At 42.3% G+C, this 21841-nt stretch overlaps 4 protein-coding genes and 1 long non-coding RNA gene across 5 annotated transcripts in view; 2 read left to right on the forward strand and 3 right to left on the reverse strand.

Moving 5' to 3' along the window:
* The window catches only part of LOC125306639, a 25930-nt gene extending 19172 nt beyond the window's left edge, over positions 1-6758 (forward strand). Inside the window, exon 3 of the long non-coding RNA XR_007195583.1 lies at positions 6656-6758. This is a non-coding gene — a long non-coding RNA (uncharacterized LOC125306639). The remainder of the gene's footprint in view (positions 1-6655) is intronic.
* Positions 5137-8546, reverse strand: siglec15l (sialic acid binding Ig-like lectin 15, like). The gene is given in 9 exon segments (XM_048262122.1): positions 5137-5753; positions 5840-5869; positions 6055-6108; positions 6318-6349; positions 6478-6517; positions 6637-6996; positions 7285-7416; positions 7419-7667; positions 8475-8546. Coding segments are annotated over 9 exon segments (966 nt in total). The 5' UTR covers positions 8518-8546; the 3' UTR covers positions 5137-5727.
* Positions 8547-10150: 1604 nt separating this feature from the next.
* Positions 10151-12076, forward strand: si:dkey-11p23.7 (V-set and Ig domain-containing protein). The gene is made up of 3 exons (XM_048261743.1): positions 10151-10221; positions 10788-11171; positions 11605-12076. The coding sequence occupies exons 1-3, from the start codon at positions 10167-10169 to the stop codon at positions 12030-12032; spliced, it is 867 nt and encodes a 288-aa protein (XP_048117700.1). The 5' UTR covers positions 10151-10166; the 3' UTR covers positions 12033-12076.
* A 977-nt stretch (positions 12077-13053) lies between these two features.
* LOC125306167 lies at positions 13054-16050 on the reverse strand. The gene is made up of 3 exons (XM_048261374.1): positions 15732-16050; positions 14273-15457; positions 13054-13960 (listed from the first exon to the last, which is right to left on the reverse strand). Exons 1-3 carry the CDS (start codon positions 15775-15777, stop codon positions 13539-13541), a joined length of 1653 nt encoding a protein of 550 aa, XP_048117331.1. The 5' UTR covers positions 15778-16050; the 3' UTR covers positions 13054-13538.
* Positions 16051-16663: 613 nt separating this feature from the next.
* Positions 16664-20958, reverse strand: rpp25l (ribonuclease P/MRP 25 subunit-like). The gene is made up of 2 exons (XM_048261028.1): positions 20893-20958; positions 16664-18407 (listed from the first exon to the last, which is right to left on the reverse strand). Exon 2 carries the CDS (start codon positions 18390-18392, stop codon positions 17718-17720), a length of 675 nt encoding a protein of 224 aa, XP_048116985.1. The 5' UTR covers positions 18393-18407; positions 20893-20958; the 3' UTR covers positions 16664-17717.
* Positions 20959-21841: the final 883 nt, after the last annotated feature.

The raw sequence follows: 21841 nt of genomic DNA on the forward strand, positions 1-21841 counted from the left end.
ACCGTCTGAAGCCCTATACAGCTGATATGATACCTGGATGGATACGACGAAAAAGGCACGAGATTCTCCAGAGAGACCAGCCCCCACAGAGTGCTATCGACTCGCTTGATGAACCCAGCAGTCAGCCAAAGAATTCCTCTAGCTCTGCGGATGAGAAAGTGGGGCATGAAGGTCGCGGACGTCAAAGAACTGCGCGACGGTGCCGTCAGGCCCGCAAGAAAGCCTGTCAACCCACCCCGATGGAAAGGGCGCCACTGAACCAGCCTGACAGTGTTCCGACACCCCCACAGCACCTGACCACTTCACGAGGTCGTGAGGTCCGTCCCCCTGTCCGTTACCAATTATAAATGGACTCCCATCATTACAATCAGTTGTGACACGTTAAGCTAATGCTTCAACGACTCATTTATTCTTTGACTTTTATAAATGATGATTTGTAGTTTTCATTAGTTACCATGTTAAAATGTGTTAAGTTTACATTTGAGTTGAACTTGCATTTGTACTGAAGGGACTCTTCTTCTTGGAGGGGGGCAGTGTAATGTATGCCTGCTTTTAGTTCAGTTAACAATGTTAGTGCAGTATCTTATCTGGCCGTTAGGGTCTGAATGTAATGTGCTTATAGTGTGTGTACACGGAAGTGATTCAGTTTTGATTGCTGCATATTACCCACCATATGGCCCTGGCGAGATAACTCTCCCTCGTCGGAGCTAGGTGACTTTTGCAGCCCTGTTGTAATGCTACATACTTCAGTAAACAACTCAACTTTACCTTGGGATTCATGTCGTGTCATTAACCTTGCCTCGGAGACTGTGAGTACGATATATCCATTGATTGATGTCAAGACGGGAGTTCTGAGCTAACCAGCTAGCTAACTAGTATGTCCAGCAGACACTTAATGATTAGACAAAAGTAAAGACACGACAATATTTTCACATGCAAATTAGGTTTCTGGTAAACCGTTCTGGCAGTGTTGCAGCAAATTTGCAGCAATGCATGTCATATGCAAATTATATTTGTCACCAGAAGTTCACTGGAAGTTTGCCATCATTGGCTAAGTGTGGTGGCAAATCACTGGCGAACACATTTGCCACTAGTGGCAAACTTCTCATTGTTGCCAAAACTTTGCTGGAAGTTTGTCTCATTTGACAACATTGGCAAACTTCTGGCAATATTTTCTAGTGAATTCATTTGTTGCAAATCTGCCACAAACATTTAATTTCTTTAAGGGCTACTATACATAGAAATGTCTAACCTGTTAAGCTTTTTTAAGCCATTTTGTTTGACTAATTGACTGCGGTAAATTAAACAACATTGATGATTGATTTTAATAGTCAACTATTCATCAGTTGATGCAACCTACCAACAGAGCAGCCAACATGGCAGCCTTCCTGAGAATTTCTCTTGGATTGTCAAGTAAGCACTTTCCTTCATTAATGTTTTGTTGAATTAGCTTCTCAAAACTTCCAGAAGGCTCAACATTGGTGTCAGGCGTCCTGGACCCAACCTCCTCTCAACACTTATTGGGTTAGGACTTTTGTCACAATCCATCAAATACACCAACATCAAGACACCAACAAAAACCACTGTAGATGTGACACGATTCAAGAGTTAATTCAGGTTGTAGTATGACCCCAAGTAGTTTGTGAGTGCCTTAAGGCTCTGGTATGGTCCTGCGTCACATTTGCGCGTGTCCAAGACGTGCGTCATTTTTGACGCTTACATTTTAAGCATACTCAGTTTTGATCTCTCTTGAATGCAAGTTAGCCCGATCAAGATTAGCGACGCCACTCTGAATGAACTGTGATACTCTGCCCGCCAACGGCCCAGTTGAGCCTGAGGAGGACACTCCACCAAAGAAGAAGTTAAAGCAGGAAGACAGTTCACATTTTAGCAGGTGTGCAGTGGTACTGTCAACATGTCGACCTATGAAGAAGAAGAAGAGGAGCTGTGTTGCATGTTGCTGTTGTTGGAAGAAGAGCAACGCATGAAGAAGAGAAGAAGGTGGGATGTGCGACCACTGAACAAAGAAAGATCCAGGGAAGGAATGTTCAACACTTATGTGCAAAAGATGCGGCTGTTAGATGAGGAGAAGCACCACGAATACTTTCGCATGTCTGCTGCCATTTCCATCTGAAGCACAATGGGCTAACATCGCTGGAGGATTTCTGCTTTAATTTGGAACTTCCCTCTGTGTGTAGGTGCCATCGATGGCAAACATGTCCAGATTAAAGCCCCACCAAACGCCGGCAGTGATTATTTTAATTACAAGGGGACACATTCAATAGTTCTGATGGCTACATGCGATGCTCATTATTGCTTTACAATGGTGGATGTTGGTGCATATGGTCGGGAAAGCGATGGTGGTGTCTTCAAAGAAAGTAAGTATGGAGCAAGGATCCTCGAGGGCACTTTGGGTCTACCACCTCCAGCCAAACTGCCTGGCACAGACACTCCAAGCCCCTACATGTTTGTGGCGGATGCTGCTTTTCCGCTGCATCTGAATTTGATGCGACCATACTCTGGTAAGTGCATTACAACTGCTTCATGATTTATATATTCAACTGGATGCTGAAAAGTCTATGGGTTTTTAACACTAATGTTTTTTATGTTATGTAGGCCATAACCTTCGAGCAGATCAGAGTGTGTACAACTATCGCCACTCACGGGCTCGCCGGATCATTGAAAACGCATTTGGAATCATGGCCTCACGATGGAGGATACTGGGCAAGCCCATTGACTGCAGTGTAAACAATGCCACTCACATTGTTAAGGCATGTGTTGCTTTACACAATTTCCTTACACGTACGGATGTTGCAAACGGTCGTCGGTACAACCCACCCAACTACGCTGACACTGAGCGACCTGATGGACAGGTACAGCCGGGAGAGTGGAGACAAGTTGTTACTGGTGACAACGGCCTCCTAGAGGCACGGCGACTCGGTACAGCGAGGGCAGCTCGAGCAGCAATGTTGGTGCGAGACAATGTTAAGACATTTTTCCAAACACAGCAAAGTGCAGTGCCATGGCAAGATAGAGTTGTGCGCAGAGGTCTCCTCAATTGATTGTAGCCTATATTGCCTTCACACCTGCCACACCAAAAAGTAGGCCTATGGAGCAAAAACCTGTAAATATGACGTGTCAATAAAAGTATAGAAGCAACTCTTTGTCTTCAGAACATGTTCATTATATGTCATATTATGATAACGCATTATGTCTGGGCCAGGCAAGAATGCACCTCGATCAACAAAGTGTTAATGGGGACTTTCGATGTTTTAGTTCAGTGTTGTTCAGGAATAGGTGATAATGACTGCACCTGCAGCCGGAGGTAGTCTGAGCTACATTCCCTTTATTATTATGATAACGCATTATGTCCGGGCCAGGCAAGAATGCACCTCGATCAACAAAGTGTTAATGAGAACTTTCGATGTTTTAGTTCAGCGTTGTTCAGGAATAGGTGATAATGACTGCACCTGTAGCCGGAGGTAGTCTGAGCTACATTCCCTTTATTATTATCCCTTAAAGGAGTACCGTCACACCGGTGTGACGAGAATGTTGGGAAATTAACATTCTAAAGAATATCTGGGTTCATTGAATTCAACATAGAATTTTAGAACCTTCAATTGTTGCGGAACTTAGAATGTTCAAAAACCTACACCTTTAAGGGTTAAGATAACGCATTATGTCTGGGCCAGGCAAGAATGCACCTTGATCAACAAAGTGTTAATGGTTAATGGACTTTCGTTAGTGTTAATGGACTTTCGATGTTTTAGTTCAGCGTTGTTCAGGAATAGGCGATAATGACTGCACCTGCAGCCGGAGGTAGTCTGAGCTACATTCCCTTTATTATTATAATAACGCATTATGTCCGGGCCAGGCAAGAATGCACCTCGATCAACAAAGTGTTAATGGTGACTTTCGATGTTTTAGTTCAGGGCCAGGCATTATATCCGATGATGCTTTCTGGAACAGGTGGGAATTCACCTATCCTTTTATAATTATCCCACAGGCCTATGTTCTTTATAAACAGGCGCCTAGCTTATTTGTTCTTTCCCTTCACACAGACCAACACATGACAACTGATGTGAAATATAAACATGCTTTTAATAAAATAAATGTGAACAGTGCCATAATAAAAATGCTTTACAATATAAACATCCAAAGTCCAAGGATGATTAGGCCTAGGATATGCTAGGTCTACTGTTCTTCTGGCTCCAGCTGGCACTGCTCGAACCACTTTTGGACCAACAGCATCACCTCTATCTTGCACTGTCCCCTTTTCACCAGTGGCATCCTCGACAGCGTCTTGCCAATGTCGTCTGTGAATGACTTCTCCTCAGCCAAGCTGTGCAAGGACAGGGGCTCTGCTGACACTGTCACCAGCAGCACCATTCCTTCCCTTGGCCTTCTTTTTTGCTTTAACAAACTTGTCAAAAACTTTTTCCATCGCTGGCGACATGCCTGTTCATCCCTAGCGTCCTCTTTTTTCTGTGCTTTTTTTCTCCAGGAGTTCTGACACCGGAAAGTGTCCTTGTACTCCCGCAGGGAAGGGTCGTACAGATGAGGGTATCTCCTCACCTCCTCTGCCAGTCTTTCATCGTTTGCAGCATTCATCGTTGTTATGGTAACCAAGTCCCAACCAACACGTCTTCTTCTGTCTGGGTTTGCTGCGTTTTAAGCGTTGTTCCTCTACCTGCTCCACCTACTGGAGGGGCGTGTTTACAGCAGTTCCATCTCACACATGCGCAGTCTACGCATCAAAGTGACGCGCGGTCTCAACTTTCGGTTGACTCAAAAAAATGACGCAATTCTTGTCACACGCTCACCAGTGCCGCGTGCGCGGGACGCAGACGCGGGAGCGTACCATAGGCTTTAGCCATAGCAATGGGCTTGCCTTTTTTAGCAGCCTTAGAAAACTTCTGCGCACCGCCTTTCAGTGACTGTCCTCGAAAAGCAAAATCCAACAGAAGTGTTGTGGTAGACTTAGCTACAAAGCTTGGTCTAACGCTTATCTCCACTGCAGTGACCATAATAGCCTTATATTGCATAAACAAATAACCTGTGCCTCTCACTCCTGTCCAACTAAACAGGCTTTCAGTCATCTCACCAGTTAAACTGTGGTTGTGACTTAATTGGCAGCAGTTTGTTACAAGAATAATTTGAAAAGCCATGCCCATGACAAGGATAACGTTTCAGTGTTTTTATTGTTAATTTCTTATGGCACAAAACTGATCAGACTAATTAACATATTCCCCTACATAATCAAGTTAACTGAGCAGAACATGCATTAGGGTAGTTTTGATTATTATCCCAGCAGGGAATATATTTAATTGACCTTTTGTGGATACCACATAAAAAGAGCATACATATAGTGTGGATAGTTGTGACATTGTCACAAACAAGTGTATGATGACATCAGTAAAGTAAATTTCACATAGTTAGACTAAACATTGAAACATTGGTACTCACATTATATGGGGTTGATCATAATAACTCAAAACACATTTTCATACAACGTATACATGTCAATAATTAGTGTTAATGGTAAATGTTTCATTAGAGAAAATGTAGCCTGCAAAGTTATTTTTTATTGTCATTTAAGTACTGCCACAGTTTTTATGACGATGTAGAAAAGGAAAAGAGTATCATTGGCATTGCACATACTTTGAGGACTGTGACACCTCAGTCTTTGCTCTGCTCGCTCTTCAGTCTGGAGCAACAGATGGTCTCTCAGTTCACATCAGAATAAATGATATCTGGAAAGTGACATCAAAATGTACAGTATGTGTGGGCAACATCAGCTTTCTTATCATCAGCCATATCAATAACTACATATACTTACCATTTTCCTCTCTGTGTGGTGCTCTTGTACCTTCAAAACAAATGAAGTGGTGTTAATATTAGAAGATGTGTATTGTAATATACTGTGAAACATTTACATTTAATAAATAAAAAAATACAAATACAAAACACTTCAAGCATCATCTTTCTTTTTAATCATTATTTCAGAAAACTTGACAGCAGACATATCTGTATAACACATACTGTATCACTTACTTGGACTGCTTTGACTATGATCTATGTCAACATAAACTAGCTCCTGCTCGCCATCTAGTGGATAAAGAGAGTGCATGTTTATTATAGTCCTCACAGATTCTTGCAAAACGATTTCGTCATTCAAAATGAATGTTGAGATCGCTCACGTATTTCTGAGCAGTTTGCCAGATCGCTTTGGACATAAGTGTGAATAAAATTTACTAGTGTGTAAAAAAAGTTATCTACATGAATGCAAAATATGAATTTGTGCAAAATAAACTTACTTGGGTCAGACATGCTTGTTTTCTGTCTTTCTCTGAATGTAAAGGATATAGCATAATTGAACTCATGATTAGTTTATCATGATTTGTTGTATTTATATGAAAATCCAAACATTCTTTTCCATACCAGCAATGTTGCTTGATATTTCATACAAGCACCCACCGATTTTGAAAACACCAAATGTCCATTTTCAGGGAGGCTCCTTAAATTAAAAAATAATAATAATAATAATAATAATAATAATAAAAACAGAAGGTAAGAATCAACCACAAACTCACAAATTCAACATATTCATTCATGTCTAAATTCTTCTCTACATACCTCTCCTCTTCATCCACAGCAGGGAAGCCACCACCACCAGACCAGCCAGCAGCAGCAGCCCAGCCAGCACACTCAGCCACAGGGTTAGGGCCGTGGGCCCTTTGCTGGGGGGGAACACCCTCATGTGGGAGCCCAATGAGTTCTTCGCCCGGCAGGTGTAGACCCCCTTGGTGGATATACGGATGGAGCTCCTGATGGTGTACTTATCCTGCGGGTCAGCTTTTTTGACAGCTGCCTGCTCCTGCCCGTTGGATGAGGAGAACCAAGTGACCTCTGGTGGCGGATTCCCGACAGCCACACATTCCAGAGTGCTGTTGTCAGGGACAGGCTTCTGGGAGAGGCTAATGATACGGGCTGGGCCTTTGGGAAAGGCATGGACACATCAGAACAGTGTGTTGATTACTTCACTGAATCAGATCTATTTGTGAAGTTTGCAAACGAAAACCTCCACTGGAAGCAATCAGACAGATGATGTAGTAATGTGCATATAAATGTCACACATTTCATAGGCTACAGTTCCACATATTAACAATCAAATAAATCTATAAAATGAATTATAAATTATAATAAATTATAAACAAAAACAATATTAACATTTTGTGGGATAAAGAAAGCGCCTGTCACTCTTTGATTACGTATTAATCTGACCTGTGACGTTGAGTGTGGTTCCAGGACTACTCTGGTATTTGTTATAATCCAGTTCGACCCGGCAGAAATACATGCCAGTGTCGTTCAGCCACAGCTTGCTGACCAGCAGAGAGAGCTCCCTGTGGCGGGGTCGCCGCTGAGAGAGAAACGCCCTGCAGCCACGTACCCAGAGCACTCGTTTCCAGTTGCCCCTGTGCTGTTCATCAGTGTACATTTAAAGAAGGGTTCGGCATAACGATCGCCTTTTCTCCACAGAACTCTTATCTGACCCGTGTAGGTGTCCTGGTTGGGGTGGGAGAAGCGGCAGGGCAGCGCCACTCTGTCCCTCTCTGAGCCGTTCACCTGAGGAGGGGCCCACATCTCCCACGGCACAGACTGACATCCTGTGAAGATTCCATATGCCATTTTACAAACATTCAACATAGAATATATTGAATTAATATTTCTGAATTAATGTATCAATTGTCTATATATGCATTGTAAGTAAAATCCTGAAAGCCTTTTTCTCATTCATGCCCAATTGCGCTCAGATGCAATTTAGAGTGATGTGAAAAGTGAAATGTAAAATTGATTGACATGATAGACAAGTCTGTCTTGAAGAGGGAATCGTAAAGTCTGTGTTCCTTAACATACAACAGCCTTAAGCAATAGTAATGGTTATGGTATTTAGCAGATGCTTTTGTCCAAAACGACATACAACAGTAAACAATTTTAAAAAGTTGATACACCAAGGAGAACAGCAATATTACAGTAAACAACAATTTCAATTAGATCAATAGCCTAATGAAAATAAATACTATAATATACTAAACATAATAACTCTTAATAATCTAAGTGTAAGTTGAACAAATATGCCTTTAGACCCCTCTTGAAAGACCCAAAACTATCACAGGAACGGAGATCACTGGGCAACTCATTCCACCAACAAGGAACCACTGAGGAAAAGAGCCTTGAATTTGACCTAGCGTTTATGGCTGGTCGACACAGACACTCATCAGAAGACCGCAGTGGGCGGTTGGGGTTGGTCAAGTTAAGCTTGATCCAATTCATCCTATTTGCTATCACCATTGACCAACAACTCTTTTTAATTACCATATACCGATTACTGTTTCTGTGAATCCCTTTCATCCTAAACAGACATCAAATTGTATAAAACTACTCATTTGTGGAACATAAGTAGATCGGCCTACCTGTTACAGTGAAGACGAGTGTAAGAAATACAAACAATATCATGTTTCAAACAACACCGACTTGGAAAGTGGGAAGTCAAGCCAAGTGTGAGGAGGGAGTTGTGAAATGGTCTGTTAAAAAGGCCTCTTATACTTCCTGTGCACTGTCAGCACAATTATTTTGAAATATTCTGAAAGACTTTCGATTTGTGAAACCATGCGCTCCACATTGGCATGCTATACGTAAGAGCAGTGTAGGGAAGTAATTGAATACATGTATTCCAAATTACGTATTTAAAATACAGTTTTAAATACAGTTACAATTTAAATGGGTGGTATTTACAATACAGTTACACTGATAAATTAAAGGGATTAAATTTGAAATATTTTTAATACGTAGGCCAAGGCTTTCAATATTTTCAAAAATTCAAATATTTTTTTAACCACAATGTGTAGCCTATACAGTATATCTTTCAAGTGGCTCATTTCTCTTTCCCTCTCTGTTTACATTTATAGCCTAAATGTAAAACCTCTCGGGAATGTAGAATGTAAAATATGTTTTGTTGTAGGCCAATAGAGCCTATATCCAGCCAACATGTTTTAGGCCAGTATAAGTTCTTGTTTCTTGACAGGGTGTTCTGCAAAAAGGCATGTTAATCCTTGTGTGCTGTTGAAGTTAATTTCAAAGAATCTGTGTATACTTTGTTTGGCATTTGGTAGCCTTTTAGCCTATACAGACCAAGCATCTCTGTTCTGTCTTTGACATTATGACATTAAGTGTTTCATAGCACATAGGTTTATATATCAATCAATCCTCACTGTAAAGCAGGTTTTGGGTTGTTGACACTATGGGTCTTACAAGTTTACATAACCTCACATAACTGTTTCATCCACTGCTAATAAAATATAATACAATGCTGATGTAATCGTGTTACTCACTTTGAGTAATCTATCAGAATATGTTACAAAATATATTTTAGGGCATGTATTTTCTGTAATCTGTAGTGGAATACATTTTAAAAGTAACCTTCCCAGCTTAGGAGTCAAAGGTTTTTTAACCTTTTGTCAACAGCTGCTTGCTATTTGTACTCTCTGAGGTAAGGGCTGAATGTCCACAAGTGTCCTCTCTCCTCTCACAAGTGTCCTCTCTGTGTTTCTTTACCAGAAATCAAGTGTCCACTCTGTGTCTGTTTACCAGAAATCCCTGTGAGTATATTGCTTGCAATCACTAGAAACTCACAAGAATTCAGACAGTACGTTCTGAAGTTCACATTGCTACATTTCCTGCTCAGTTGCAAATGGTTACAATCCCATCAGTCAACAGCTCATCCCGCAGTAAACAAATTAACTCAGCAGTCTGCGAGTATTACACATATCAGACGTGCACATGTCACATCAAAACTCCTTCCAATGTATCTAGACAAGGGCCAGTTTTATTGAACACTTATAACAGCTCAAATCAAATTCCAATAGACGAAACTTTGTGTGATCCATGTAGCTTCTTTCCTCAAGCGATTTCATGAGACAGTGTGTTTATTGCATTACATTCAGGGTACTGTAGTAGAAGACAGAGATAAAGGGATAAATGACTGTCCCTCTGACTGACGGTGTGTGTGTGTGTGTATGTGTGAGTGCTGTTGAGTCATGCCAAGAGAAGGGCGCAGACACGGAGCTTGCTGACTACAGGGTCCGTCCTCACACTGCACCAGCGCGATGAACACACTGATTCTCTACTCAACCCTGAGCCTCCTGCTCACACACACTGAAGGTAAGGTTCGGATGACCAAAGGTAAACAGACTGTACTGTTGACTTTTTGTTTCATGACTTATTTGTTTCATCATTCATCCTCTGAATGCTTTCACAAATATGCATCTACAGTATATACTGTAGAGTCATATAAGAAGACTCATCTGGAGGAGAACTATTATGGGTTCAACAGGGTTCAAGATATTTTAAAACTTAAGACTGTTGACAACATATGGGGGGTCATGGTATATTTCTTTGTTGTCCCTGTTGTAAAATTCAATTTGTCAATTGACACAAATGCTCTTCATGTTTACATCAAATTTGAGAGAAAAATGATTATGTTCTAACATACTTTGAGGAGTCATATGTTGTATTTGGTCAAATGCAGAGATACAATCTGAAACATTTTGGATTGAATTATTGTATTCTTTGCGGTTCTCTTACTTACTTCTTTCTTTTTGGATATAATGCACTCTGGTCAGCCACTGCTTACTTTTTATCATTTAAATTAAACCTGACCTGACCTGAAGAACGTACTGTATGTCTGTACATCACCTTGAGTGTGGATCTCCTTCGCTCTGCTCCAGCGTCCACTGACGATGGCTGGTCTATGACCATGCCCGCCGAGGTGCGGGCTATCGAGGGCTACCCCGTGGTGCTGCCCTGCTCCTTCACCCACCCTCACCACACGCACCACTCCTCCATCCAGGTGGTGTGGCGGATAGGCCACTGGCCCGGGTCCACTACACTCTTCCAGTGCACCAGCCTGGACGACAGCCACCGGTGCCAGGCTCGGCCCAGCCAGGACCAGCGCTACCGGTTGGAGGGGAACCCGCGGGAGCACGACCTCTCACTGCGCATCAGCAGCGTGGCACTGCAGGACAGCGGCCGCTACTACTGCCGTCTGGAGGTGCCCGGGCACCCGCCTGCCGTCTTCGAGAATAAAATGGGCACGCGACTTCGAGTTGAAGGTTTGTGAGTGGCCACTGGGCACTGATCAGACATGTCAAATTCATGACAATGAAAGACAGAGGGGGGTGGCCAGCAGTAGTTACCTCAAGTTTTTCACCCAAATATTTTACATGACACAAAAATAACGTGTATCCTAATAATGTTAGGAATGTTAGTGATCTGACAACCCAATTAGCCTTAATCAACCCTTTCTCAACTAAGCAATTGATAAACTATGTATCAATTTGATACTGCTGTTGCTATTTGAGGCTGTGTTTGGTTCATTACTCTATTATATCATGGATAGTTGGCAATGTTATGGATATGTGGGCCCTTCAAGTTTCAATATGCTTGCTACAGCCCTGAAAGAGAAAATAAATATATTGTTTGTCTTACTAACTAACTTCTAGGCTTGCTGTGAACAACCATTTATCTTTGTCCCTTTGGGTATAGCTCCCCCTCGCATTCTAGGTTTGTCTGTGGTGCCCAGTGAGGTGTCTGGGTTCAAAGCCCTGTGTCGCGTTCAGGGGTCCCCCTCACCCGACGTCCAGTGGGTGGGGCCAGAGGATGTCATCGAGGGAGCTCCAGCCTACCCGCTCCAGCAGGAAGCCCCCAGCCAACACCTGACCTTCAGCCAGCTCCAGGATGTCCAGGCTGGGGGACAGTACACATGCGCAGCCTCTAACCCGCTGGGGAAGGACCAGGCTACCCTCTTCATCCTGCCGTCCGCCTATGTGGAGTCCGGCCTGGAGACGAGTCCCTCTCCCCTGCTGCTGCTGTTCTCCGTCTCCCTGGGCGCCAAACTGGCTCTGCTCCTGGGGGTGGCTGTCTGGGTGGCTAAGGGACACCTCAGCTCATGGCTCAGCTGCATGGCTAATTGAAATACAAATATTTCAAACGTGAAATATTTGAATACACGTGAGAATGCAGACATACCCTACCTCTACCCTACCTATGCTCAAGAAGCTCAGAAGCAGTTCTACAAAAGTTTTCACCTAATTAGATAAATATATTTATTTAGATGGCTAATAACACTGGAATTACAATGTCATTTAAAATGTCTTACTGTAACATGTTTTGTAATGGTCTAATTATTGTGCTAATATTGTTCTTCCTTTTTGTCATAATGATACCAAATGATAACCAAAAATAAACTCAAAACACATGACCTCCTTTCCACTTCTCGTTCCACTTCTATAAGCTGCAGTGGCGAAGAGACTAGCAGTTCACTTCTGTAGCATTCCTTGTCTTCCTTGGAGTCATTGAGGGCTACCCCGTGGTGCTGCCCTGCTCCTTCACCCACCGTCACCACACGCACCACTCCTCCATCCAGGTGGTTTGGCGGCTGGGCCACTGGCCCGGCTCCACTACACTCTTCCAGTGCACCAGCCTGGATGACAGCCACCGGCGCCAGACTTGGCCCAGCCAGGACCAGCGCTACCGAGGGGTACCCGCGGGAGCACGATCTCTCACTGCGCATCAGCAGCGTGGCGGCCGCTATTATTAGTGCTAATATTGTACTTCCTCTTTGTCATAAAGATAAACAAAAATGAACTCAAACACATGACATCCTTTCCACTTCTCGTTCCACTCCTATAAGCTGCACTGCAGTGGCGAAGAGACTAGCAGTTCACTTCTGTAGCATTCCTTGTCATATGGTATGGGGTCAAACAAATCTACTGACATTTACTGATTTAATTGCAAAAAGCTTATGTCAAAACAAGATGAATCCGAGAATATTGCTTTCTGTGTGTGAATTTCAAGAGGTTCAACTCTTTGCCTCATTTGTTCTATTCAATATATTTGAAGATGATAAATGATAATAACAAATATGTAATAATAATAACAAAATCTTTATTATTATAAGTAATAACAATTTAAAAAGCTCTACACAATCAATAACCTTTTTATCTGTGTATCACATGTAAATAGTACAACTACGATGGCAAATGAACACCAATAACATATTAAATAAATGGTTGAAATTAAACACCTAAGGACCTAAGGAATTGTTGTGTAAGCGCTTGAATCTACACCACTAGGTGTCAGTGTAATGTTACCTAATGTGGTAGCTGGTGAAGAGAAAGAAGATGTATGAGTTTGGATGTGGAGTTGAATAATATATAAAGGGGTTATAGTTATACGACGGCCTCCTGTGCTTTTACTACTTTCAACATAACACTAATGCTTTTATACTGATTTACTCTTACTATCATCTTTAACTTTAACTTTACTACTTTCAAGATATTAAGTCGATAACTACACTATAACAACACAAAGTATTAAGGGCCTTGAGTAGAAAGACTGATGTGTAGCCTTTGCCTAGTCAACAGTCAACCTTCACTTTAACAGTAGGGTATGACTGGAGTTTTCCCTCAGATACTTCCCTATGTGGGTGCTGCCAAAGGGAAGTAGACGTTGTGTTTGTAACAGACAGGCTTCAGGACGTGGCAGCAGCTGCGGCTCATCCAGCGGAAATTCTCATTGTTGTCAGAGCTCAGGGACATTGATGCGCAGAATTTGTCCTCGGAGCTGCCTGGCTGCCCCTGGAACCACTTGGTGATGTTCATGGGCTGCTTATTCAACCAGTACCACTCTCCGTTGAGCAGGCGGCGGCGAAGGCCCACCCAGACCTCCTCCTGTTTGCTTGGGTTGCTCAGGCTTTGGGACAGCTCTCGCAGGATGCCTTCGTTGTTAATGCTCAGTAGCTCACCATTCTCTTGCTGGCAATGGCCGACCATCTCAGCCCAGGTCCCTGACTGATCCATCACGCTGTACCTTGCTCGATCCAACAAACAACCCTGTAGGGCTGTTAGCACACACACACACACACACGCACACGTGTACATGTACGCATGCACACACACACACACACACATATGCAAACACATGCACATGCACATGCACACACACACACACACACACACGCACACATGCATGCACATATATACACGTGTGCACACAAACACACACACACAAACAAACACACGTGTGCACGCACGCACGTACATACACACATATAGACACACACACACACACATGAAATCTTTAACATAGCATCCTGGCGCATGCAATGACATTGTATGCTCGTCTGTGAATGTAACCTCATTTTATGGGTTACCTGGTTCTGTGGTTATGCTGATTGCTTCACTCCAGTTTTCTCCATCTTTGACATAGACTCCAATCTTGGTAGAGGGATGCCAGATTACCCGATGCTCACCACTGGGTAAGTCAATCATTGCCCAGGAGTAGGGTTGTGAATCTACTGTCTTCCACTCCACTTCTGAGCTAATCTGGTCTTTCCCAACATACACCTGACTCACGTTTAAGGTTGGGGCTATCACTAATGCCTTACTGATGGAGGTTTTTTCAGGTAAAAGGTAGCAAGCTGAAAAGCTTGATACTGGTGTAAGCTCTGAGATGTGCCCTGGTTGGATGAGTGTGACAGAGAAGTGTTTAGAAGAATTGAGGTATTGGGTTTTCAGATCATAAACTAAATGGGAGACAGAATATGGAGAGTTGGTACCAGTACCAATCTGAAGTGTACTATTAAAAGTGACACCCTGATCAGATGTGACAATTAGATGTGGTGTGCTGTCAGCTGTGTTATTAAATGCACTGGGGACAACAAAGGTTGTCCCCCAGGTGTTCGTAGGTCGTAACTGGGTCACCACCATCTGGCATTGGCAGATTGTTGTGTTTGAGCAGGGATGGGTCAACAGCACCACTATGTCATGCTGCGCAGTGATGCTGACAGGCAGAGAGTCAGAGACATTCACCTGGAAAACCCAAAATGGCTCGAGCTCCTGCTTTGAATTTTCCCCATTGAAATTGACTTTGACAGTGTTCTTCTTCTCTGAGTTGATTATGACTATTTTCCCCCTTGCACCATAGAAATCTTTATATCCCAGCAGATTCTGACTTCCCTCACCTAGGCCTAGAGTGGGAATGTAGTACAATGACCCTAGACTGTTTACAGGTTGGAGCACTAGTAATTGCTCTATGTCATTACGTTTACTTTTAGCCAGAACAGTTATGTCTTTTGTGCTTCTAATGACCACTGAATTCTGGGAGAACTGGGATCTGTCAAGTTCAACAGGTGTCTCCAGGGTCACCATCTCTGTGGCTGCAGCTTTCAAAGTCTTTGACAATTTCTCCACCGATGCAACACAAATGGATACATGAGTGTTGCCAGTGACAGCCGTCAGCAAGAGAATGTGCTCGTGAGGCACTGGATCGTAGAAAGCTACATTTTCAGGGAAGGCTGTGATGAATAACTTGCCTTTATTTTCTATACAGAAGACTCCTGGGGATATAAAACAAGATGTATCATAAGTAAAGATTATAAACCATATTAGAAATGTTTTATCATTTTCTGTCACTGCTTACAATTGTGTCCAGTTTTTACAACATTGTAGCAAATGCACAATAGCAGTGACACCCACAATAATTTAATAATTTCTCTTAAGATGCTACACATATTTCAAGAGCTGGGTATTTGAATGGTATTTGTTGTATTAAATGCATAGTATGGCTGTTGCATGGTATTTGTTGCATTCAAAGTAGAAGATGGGTCTTACTAGGAAGGCATATCAAACAGATTAGAATTACAGGCGTCACCCACATACTTTCACCTATGAGGGGAAAAAATGTTTTAGATGCAGTTTGTGTTGGCTTTCAAAAGGTTAATTTCACCACTTCCGTTTACATGAAGCTTACATCATCACACCTTTGCAACCTTAACAGTTATATGCTTTTAAAACAACTGTGTTCGCTCTGTGTGTGTACATCTACTATCAGTGTTGGAAAAACTCTTACTGGATACTGAACAAAGTATACTGTACTGCTCAAAAAAATTAAGGGAACACTTCAATCATACACTGGATCGGTACTCTGACACTGTTTGGCTCTGAGCACAAGTAAAACTTTTGAGGCGAGTGTTTTATTTTGCAAGAACTGTGAGACATTCTGTGAATGTAGTTTGAGAATGGAGAAAAGGGTGGAAGGTTTCAAAAAATGTGTTTTAACAATTGTGGAAAACTGTACGTGTTCCCTTAATGTTTTTGAGCAGTATAGAAATGTTGGCCTTTGATTCAGTATATGTGGTGAAAAGCCAGATTAAGTTAATGGAGATATGCAAACATAACAGACATTATTTCATTTGTGAATGTAATGAATGAATTTGGGTCTGGTTACTCTACTTTAACATATGAAAAAAGGTGGATTTCGTAATGGTGGACAAGTCACTGGAGTCCATCTTGTGTAAGCCCAAATTTGAGATTAATTGACCATTTGAGTGTCAAAATTTTAAATTCCCAGGGGCTCAGACAATGTTGATGCTGCTAGTGTCTAACATGCTGCTGGTGAGGCACCCAAATAAGCCCCATAAAGACCCATCTGCAAATTATCCGGTTTGCATGTGTCACATGCATGGAGTATTCTTGTGTCTTCAGGACTCCATTCCTCATTTATGGAAATTAAGTCTGGTTGAGGTCATGACATGAGCCAGATCTTTTAAAGCTTAAACAAGAATTATTTATTATTTTCCTCTGAAATTACTCCTGGAGTAAAAGGCACTTTTTTACCAAAAGTACCATTATTTTCTGAAAGACCATTAAATGAACTTCCTCACAATATTGCCATTTTGTGATTAACTAGTTTCAGAATGATTTTGTTTGTTGATCTGATCTTTATATAACAATTTGAAAATAAAACTGTGAAAAGCTCCACACATAAAATTATATTACATTAAAACAAAAATAATATTATCGACAATTGGCACATAGGCAAACATTTTATAGATGAAGACAGAAACAAAGATGACATAATTTGTGACATCTGTCCAAAAGAACACTAAATACTTTCATAATGTGTGGAAGATCAAGCAGAGCTTTTCTAGGCTTACTGAAAATGAATTGAATGGACAGATTTTGGAATTGCTCTTACCTAGAGGCAGTCTCTCTCTCACTCTCTCTGCAGTCACTATAACACCAGTGGATAGAATACCAGTGGATTCCCATTTTTCTTCCGTGTCACATTTGTCATTCAAAACAACTCATTTCCCCTCTGTTTTGCATCTTACTTATAAGCCCTTTGTCAGCATAAACTCCAGAGGTAGCAATTCACTACTACCCAGTCACAGAGATTGTCTGTAAACTCAAAAGATTATCTAATCCCCTCTACAGGATATTTCCTTGTCATGTTTTAACTGGAATTTTCAGTAACGCCTTAAATCTTTACCAAACACAGTTTTTTGCATTTAAGTTAAGTTATAGCACAAAAAATGGTTGCGACAATGCCTTTCCTGTACTAGTGGACTGGCAGCTCCCTCGGTTTCACAGACTTGGTCTGTGGCTATGGTCAGTCCGTAGTTGTCTTCCTCACAATAACACATATCTCACACATTTGATGAGGACTTTCAAAACCAGTCACATTTGAAGTGACTACTTCAATTTTAGAGTCTTTAATGAGAAGTCTGTCTTTCTGGAAATGCAGCTCTTATGGCTTTCATGTTGTAACTTAAAAGTCACAATTCATGGTTACCCACTTTCCCTGCGGGCAAAATGTTACTCTTGTCCACCACCGCCCCCTCCTCCGCGCCCCTGGCTTTTCCGGGGCTCCCTGGGGCGTCCTGCCTGTCTGCTGGGGGTCTTCCCACGGCCCGCTCCTCCTCCACCACCTCCTCCTCCTCCTCGTCTTCTCCGCTGTCCGTGTTTCTGACTGGCCATTTCTTCCTTGGCTGCCTGGGCCCACAGGGCATCAAAGCTGCCTGGCGCTTGATAACCTGGCTGGTTGGTATCCAAAGGATCTTTAGAGAGGAGCACCCATATAGCTGGTACATTTCTGTTGACGGTCAAGCTGTCCAAACCGGCATCAGGTTCTAAGGGCTCCCACACCTCCTGAACGGTACGGTAGTGCAGCCGGGTGTACTGGTGCAAGCCACGCACTCTGCGTTTCAGGATCTCCACACAGGTGATGGCTTTGGACACGCTTGGCCCGACTCCGGTGAACATGATCTGCCGACATATTTTCTCCGTAGACTGCTTCGGCTCTGCCTCCTCACCATCTCCTTCACCTTCTGCAGAGGATGGTTTGTCTTCCATGCGACTCAATGCAAATCGCATGAGATTTCGGATCTTGCTACCGTCTTTAACTCGAACCTCTGGTGTTTCACTAGATAGGCCGGTGAAGGGACAGTTGCATGGCTGCTCCACAGTTCGTGCTTTGCTGTAGTTCTCCATATTTTTTATTCCTGACTGGAAGAAAACGGAGTATGTGGTCAATAAAGCAATCTTCACCAACTAAAAGTTTTAAATTGCACTGTTTTGCAAAAGTTTTAAATGTTCACAAGCCTACAAACACAAACATGTATGCATATCAAATATGATATCAGGCACCAGACAATTCATGACAGCAGATTACGCTTTGCAACAATTCCTGTGCAATTTATTCCACTGTCAAACATACACTGCCCAGTCCCAGTGGTCATCAGTGTAAATGATTCTCCAGCACATTCCAAAGACTTTCAGTGGGATTAAAGGCGCAGTCAGCGATCATTTCGATTCAAGTCCATACAATTTTTGTCACATTCAGCAATCATTTCCTCATGATCCGCTAGTTGCCAATTCCCGGAGTACACTATAAAAAAAAACACCGGTCTCTGTAGCAGCCCAGGTTCCGATAACTGGAAACAAACAAAGTGGGGCAGCCTATCTGCCAGACAAAATGAAACCCTGTGTGGAGTTTCTCTGGGAATACTGAAGGGAGGGTTGAGCTAGGCTACCTCTTTTGTGTGTTTTTCGTTTGGTCCTTGGTTAAAATGTAATGTAGATTGTTTGGTACAAAAGTGTCTGCTAATAAATTTAAATATTTTAACATGATTTCCTGCGCAATTGCTGACTACACCTTTAAGGTCAGGTGGAGTGGCCAGTTGGTGTGAAAATCATTTGAAAATCATTGATTAGGAGCAGCCGTGGCCTACTGGTTAGTGCTTCGGACTTGTAACCGGAGGGTTGCCGGTTCGAACCCCGACCAGTAGGCACGGCTGAAGTGACCTTGAGCAAGGCACCTAACCCCTCACTGCTCCCCAAGCGCCGCTGTTGTTGCAGGTAGTTCACTGTGCCGGGATTAATGTGTGCTTCTCCTCACTGTGTGCTGAGTGTGTTTCACTAATTCACAGATTGGGATAAATGCAGAGACCAAATTTCCCTCACGGGATCAAAAGAGTATATATACAACCCACCCTGCACACGAACTGTTCAGCCTCCTGCCCTCTGGAAAGCGGTACAGGAGCCTCCGCTCCCGCACCACCAGACTGGCAAGTAGCTTCATCCACCAAGCAATCAGGATGCTGAACACTCTACCCACTCTCCCATCACTGACAGCCCCCCCCCCCCCGCCAACCAGGAACCTAGGAAACTAGGATCCTGTCTGCCAACCCCCAAACACCGCCATGTGGAACTGCACTGTGACTGCGCAGCCAAACGTGTTGCTGCTTCACATCAAGCCTGATATACTTGAAATTACTGCATACTGCATATCAATGTAAATATACAGGTCACACAAGCACAAGTTTAAACTTCATGTAACTGTTAAGACTATATAAATATACAACACAACTACCTCTATTTTTTTTGTATATATATGTCCTATATTTCTATTTTGATACATACATGTTCTATATTTCAGTCTTGCACTTTAATTTAATGTTTATTGTCTATGGCTATGTCTATAGTATGTCTATGTCTGTATTTAAAGCATGTCTATGTCTGCATGGGAAAGTAAGAAACGAAATTTCAATTCTTTGTATGACCAGTGCATGTAAAGAAATTGACAATAAAAGCCGACTTGACTTGACTTGATACTTTCACCCTGGAAAGAATCCATTAATGGAATAACCTGATGAATCAGCATATTGGGGTAGTCTGACAACATTTGATAGCCACAAACTCCAGGCCTCATCAACTGAGGCAACCCCTGATCACAACACTGCCTCCAGAAGCAAGTGGCCTCTGAGCATGATGGGTGAATCTCTTTATGCATCTCCTTTAATAATCCGATATGCCCATAACTCTGGAATAGGGTAAATCTGGAGTCATCAGACCACATAACCTTTTTCTATTACTCCAAAGTCCAATCTTTATGCTCCCTCGCCTTCTTTCCAATTAGTCTCACTAACAAGTCATTTTCTTATGGCCACACAGCTGTTAAGTTGTTTTGATATTTTAGGGTGGTTTGATTATATTCCAGTGCCAGGATTTGTGCGCCTCAAACTAGGAAAGAGTGGGTCAGGGAGGACGAGGAATCATTTTTACAGATAAACTATCCACCAGTCATAATAAACCCTGTTGAGTTTTTGGGATTTGCAGAAGACCTCAACGTTCCACATACATAAGAGGGTCGAGTCTCGTTATTATATACAAGCTCTTAACAAAAAGTAGTGCTCAGTCCAAAAGCAAAAGTTTGTGTAGGGATGTCGAAACAATGGCACCGTGAAAGCATTAATGTGGACCATAATCATAGCAAAGGTCCAGGCAGTGTAGGCTACCCATGTCCAAGTTGCATATTACGAGGGGTTTAACCACGCAGCTAACGTTATAGGCTAAAAGTTAGCCAGACTCAACACTCGTCAACAACTAGTAAAACGGTCGAATTCCTTCAACACCATTTTCAAGTATAGGGCTAACGTTAATATCGATTTAGTTAGAATGAACGCGCATAATATACATCTTATAAACTTACATCCGGCAATGCAATAAATGTTGGTAACTTCTGGTGTGCACCCGCTATCGTCCTCAATTCGAAACGTATCCGTAAAGACCTTGACGTAAATGTGCCGTGTAGTGTCGTAGAAACAGAGTGGCATTCTGGGATATGTAGTTGGCCTAGATTAGTGTATCTGCTGCACAGAATCGACGCACCTCAAGTTAGGCCCAAAAGTTAGCTACCTACAAAAAACAAATAACAACAAAGAAACACAAACAAACAACAAAAAAAAAAAAACTGAAGTAAAATTATTTTTGTGTTACTCCTCGCTTTGGGGGTAGGTTTTCGAAGTTGCGTGCAGACAGTCAACAAAGATTTTGTTTGTTTGTTGGACATTTTTACTCCTAGACTATGCCTATTTATTTCATTTTGTATGTTGTAGGCTATGCTATATTTTGTTTTGTGTGTAGTTGTATGGTTGTAGCCTATCCTATGATGATATAATGGGCAGCTATTCCAGTAAGCGCGGGTTTTGTTAAAAATCTGAATTTGTTATCCATGAGAAGAGGGAAACAGGTTTCCCATTAGGCGTAAGCCTACAGCAGGCATACGAAACTTAAATGCATAATTTGGGTCAGTTAACACAGTAGCCTGTGAACTGAGAGCATAATAACTTTAACAAACAGTGTTTCTCCATATCTCCTCCCTCCTAGTTATTGGGCAATGGGCATGGGCTGTCATTTTCTCCGCTATTGACGCAATAGTAGCCTAGGTTAAGCGCATGATTTTGAGATCCCGAATATTCAGGCCTACCACAATCCTAATGAATAATCAAACGTTATCATTTTGGAATTAAAATACATTTATTCAGTGGCCAAATAGGCTAGCCTAATGACCTAATTCGTGACTAATTTTAAACTCAACAAGAAAAATAGTAGGCCTATAGGCTTAATATAAAAAATAATCTTTGTAAGGGCGACCAAAT

Source organism: Alosa alosa, chromosome 13 (genome assembly GCF_017589495.1).
Source record: "Alosa alosa isolate M-15738 ecotype Scorff River chromosome 13, AALO_Geno_1.1, whole genome shotgun sequence".
Lineage (NCBI taxonomy): Eukaryota > Metazoa > Chordata > Actinopteri > Clupeiformes > Clupeidae > Alosa > Alosa alosa.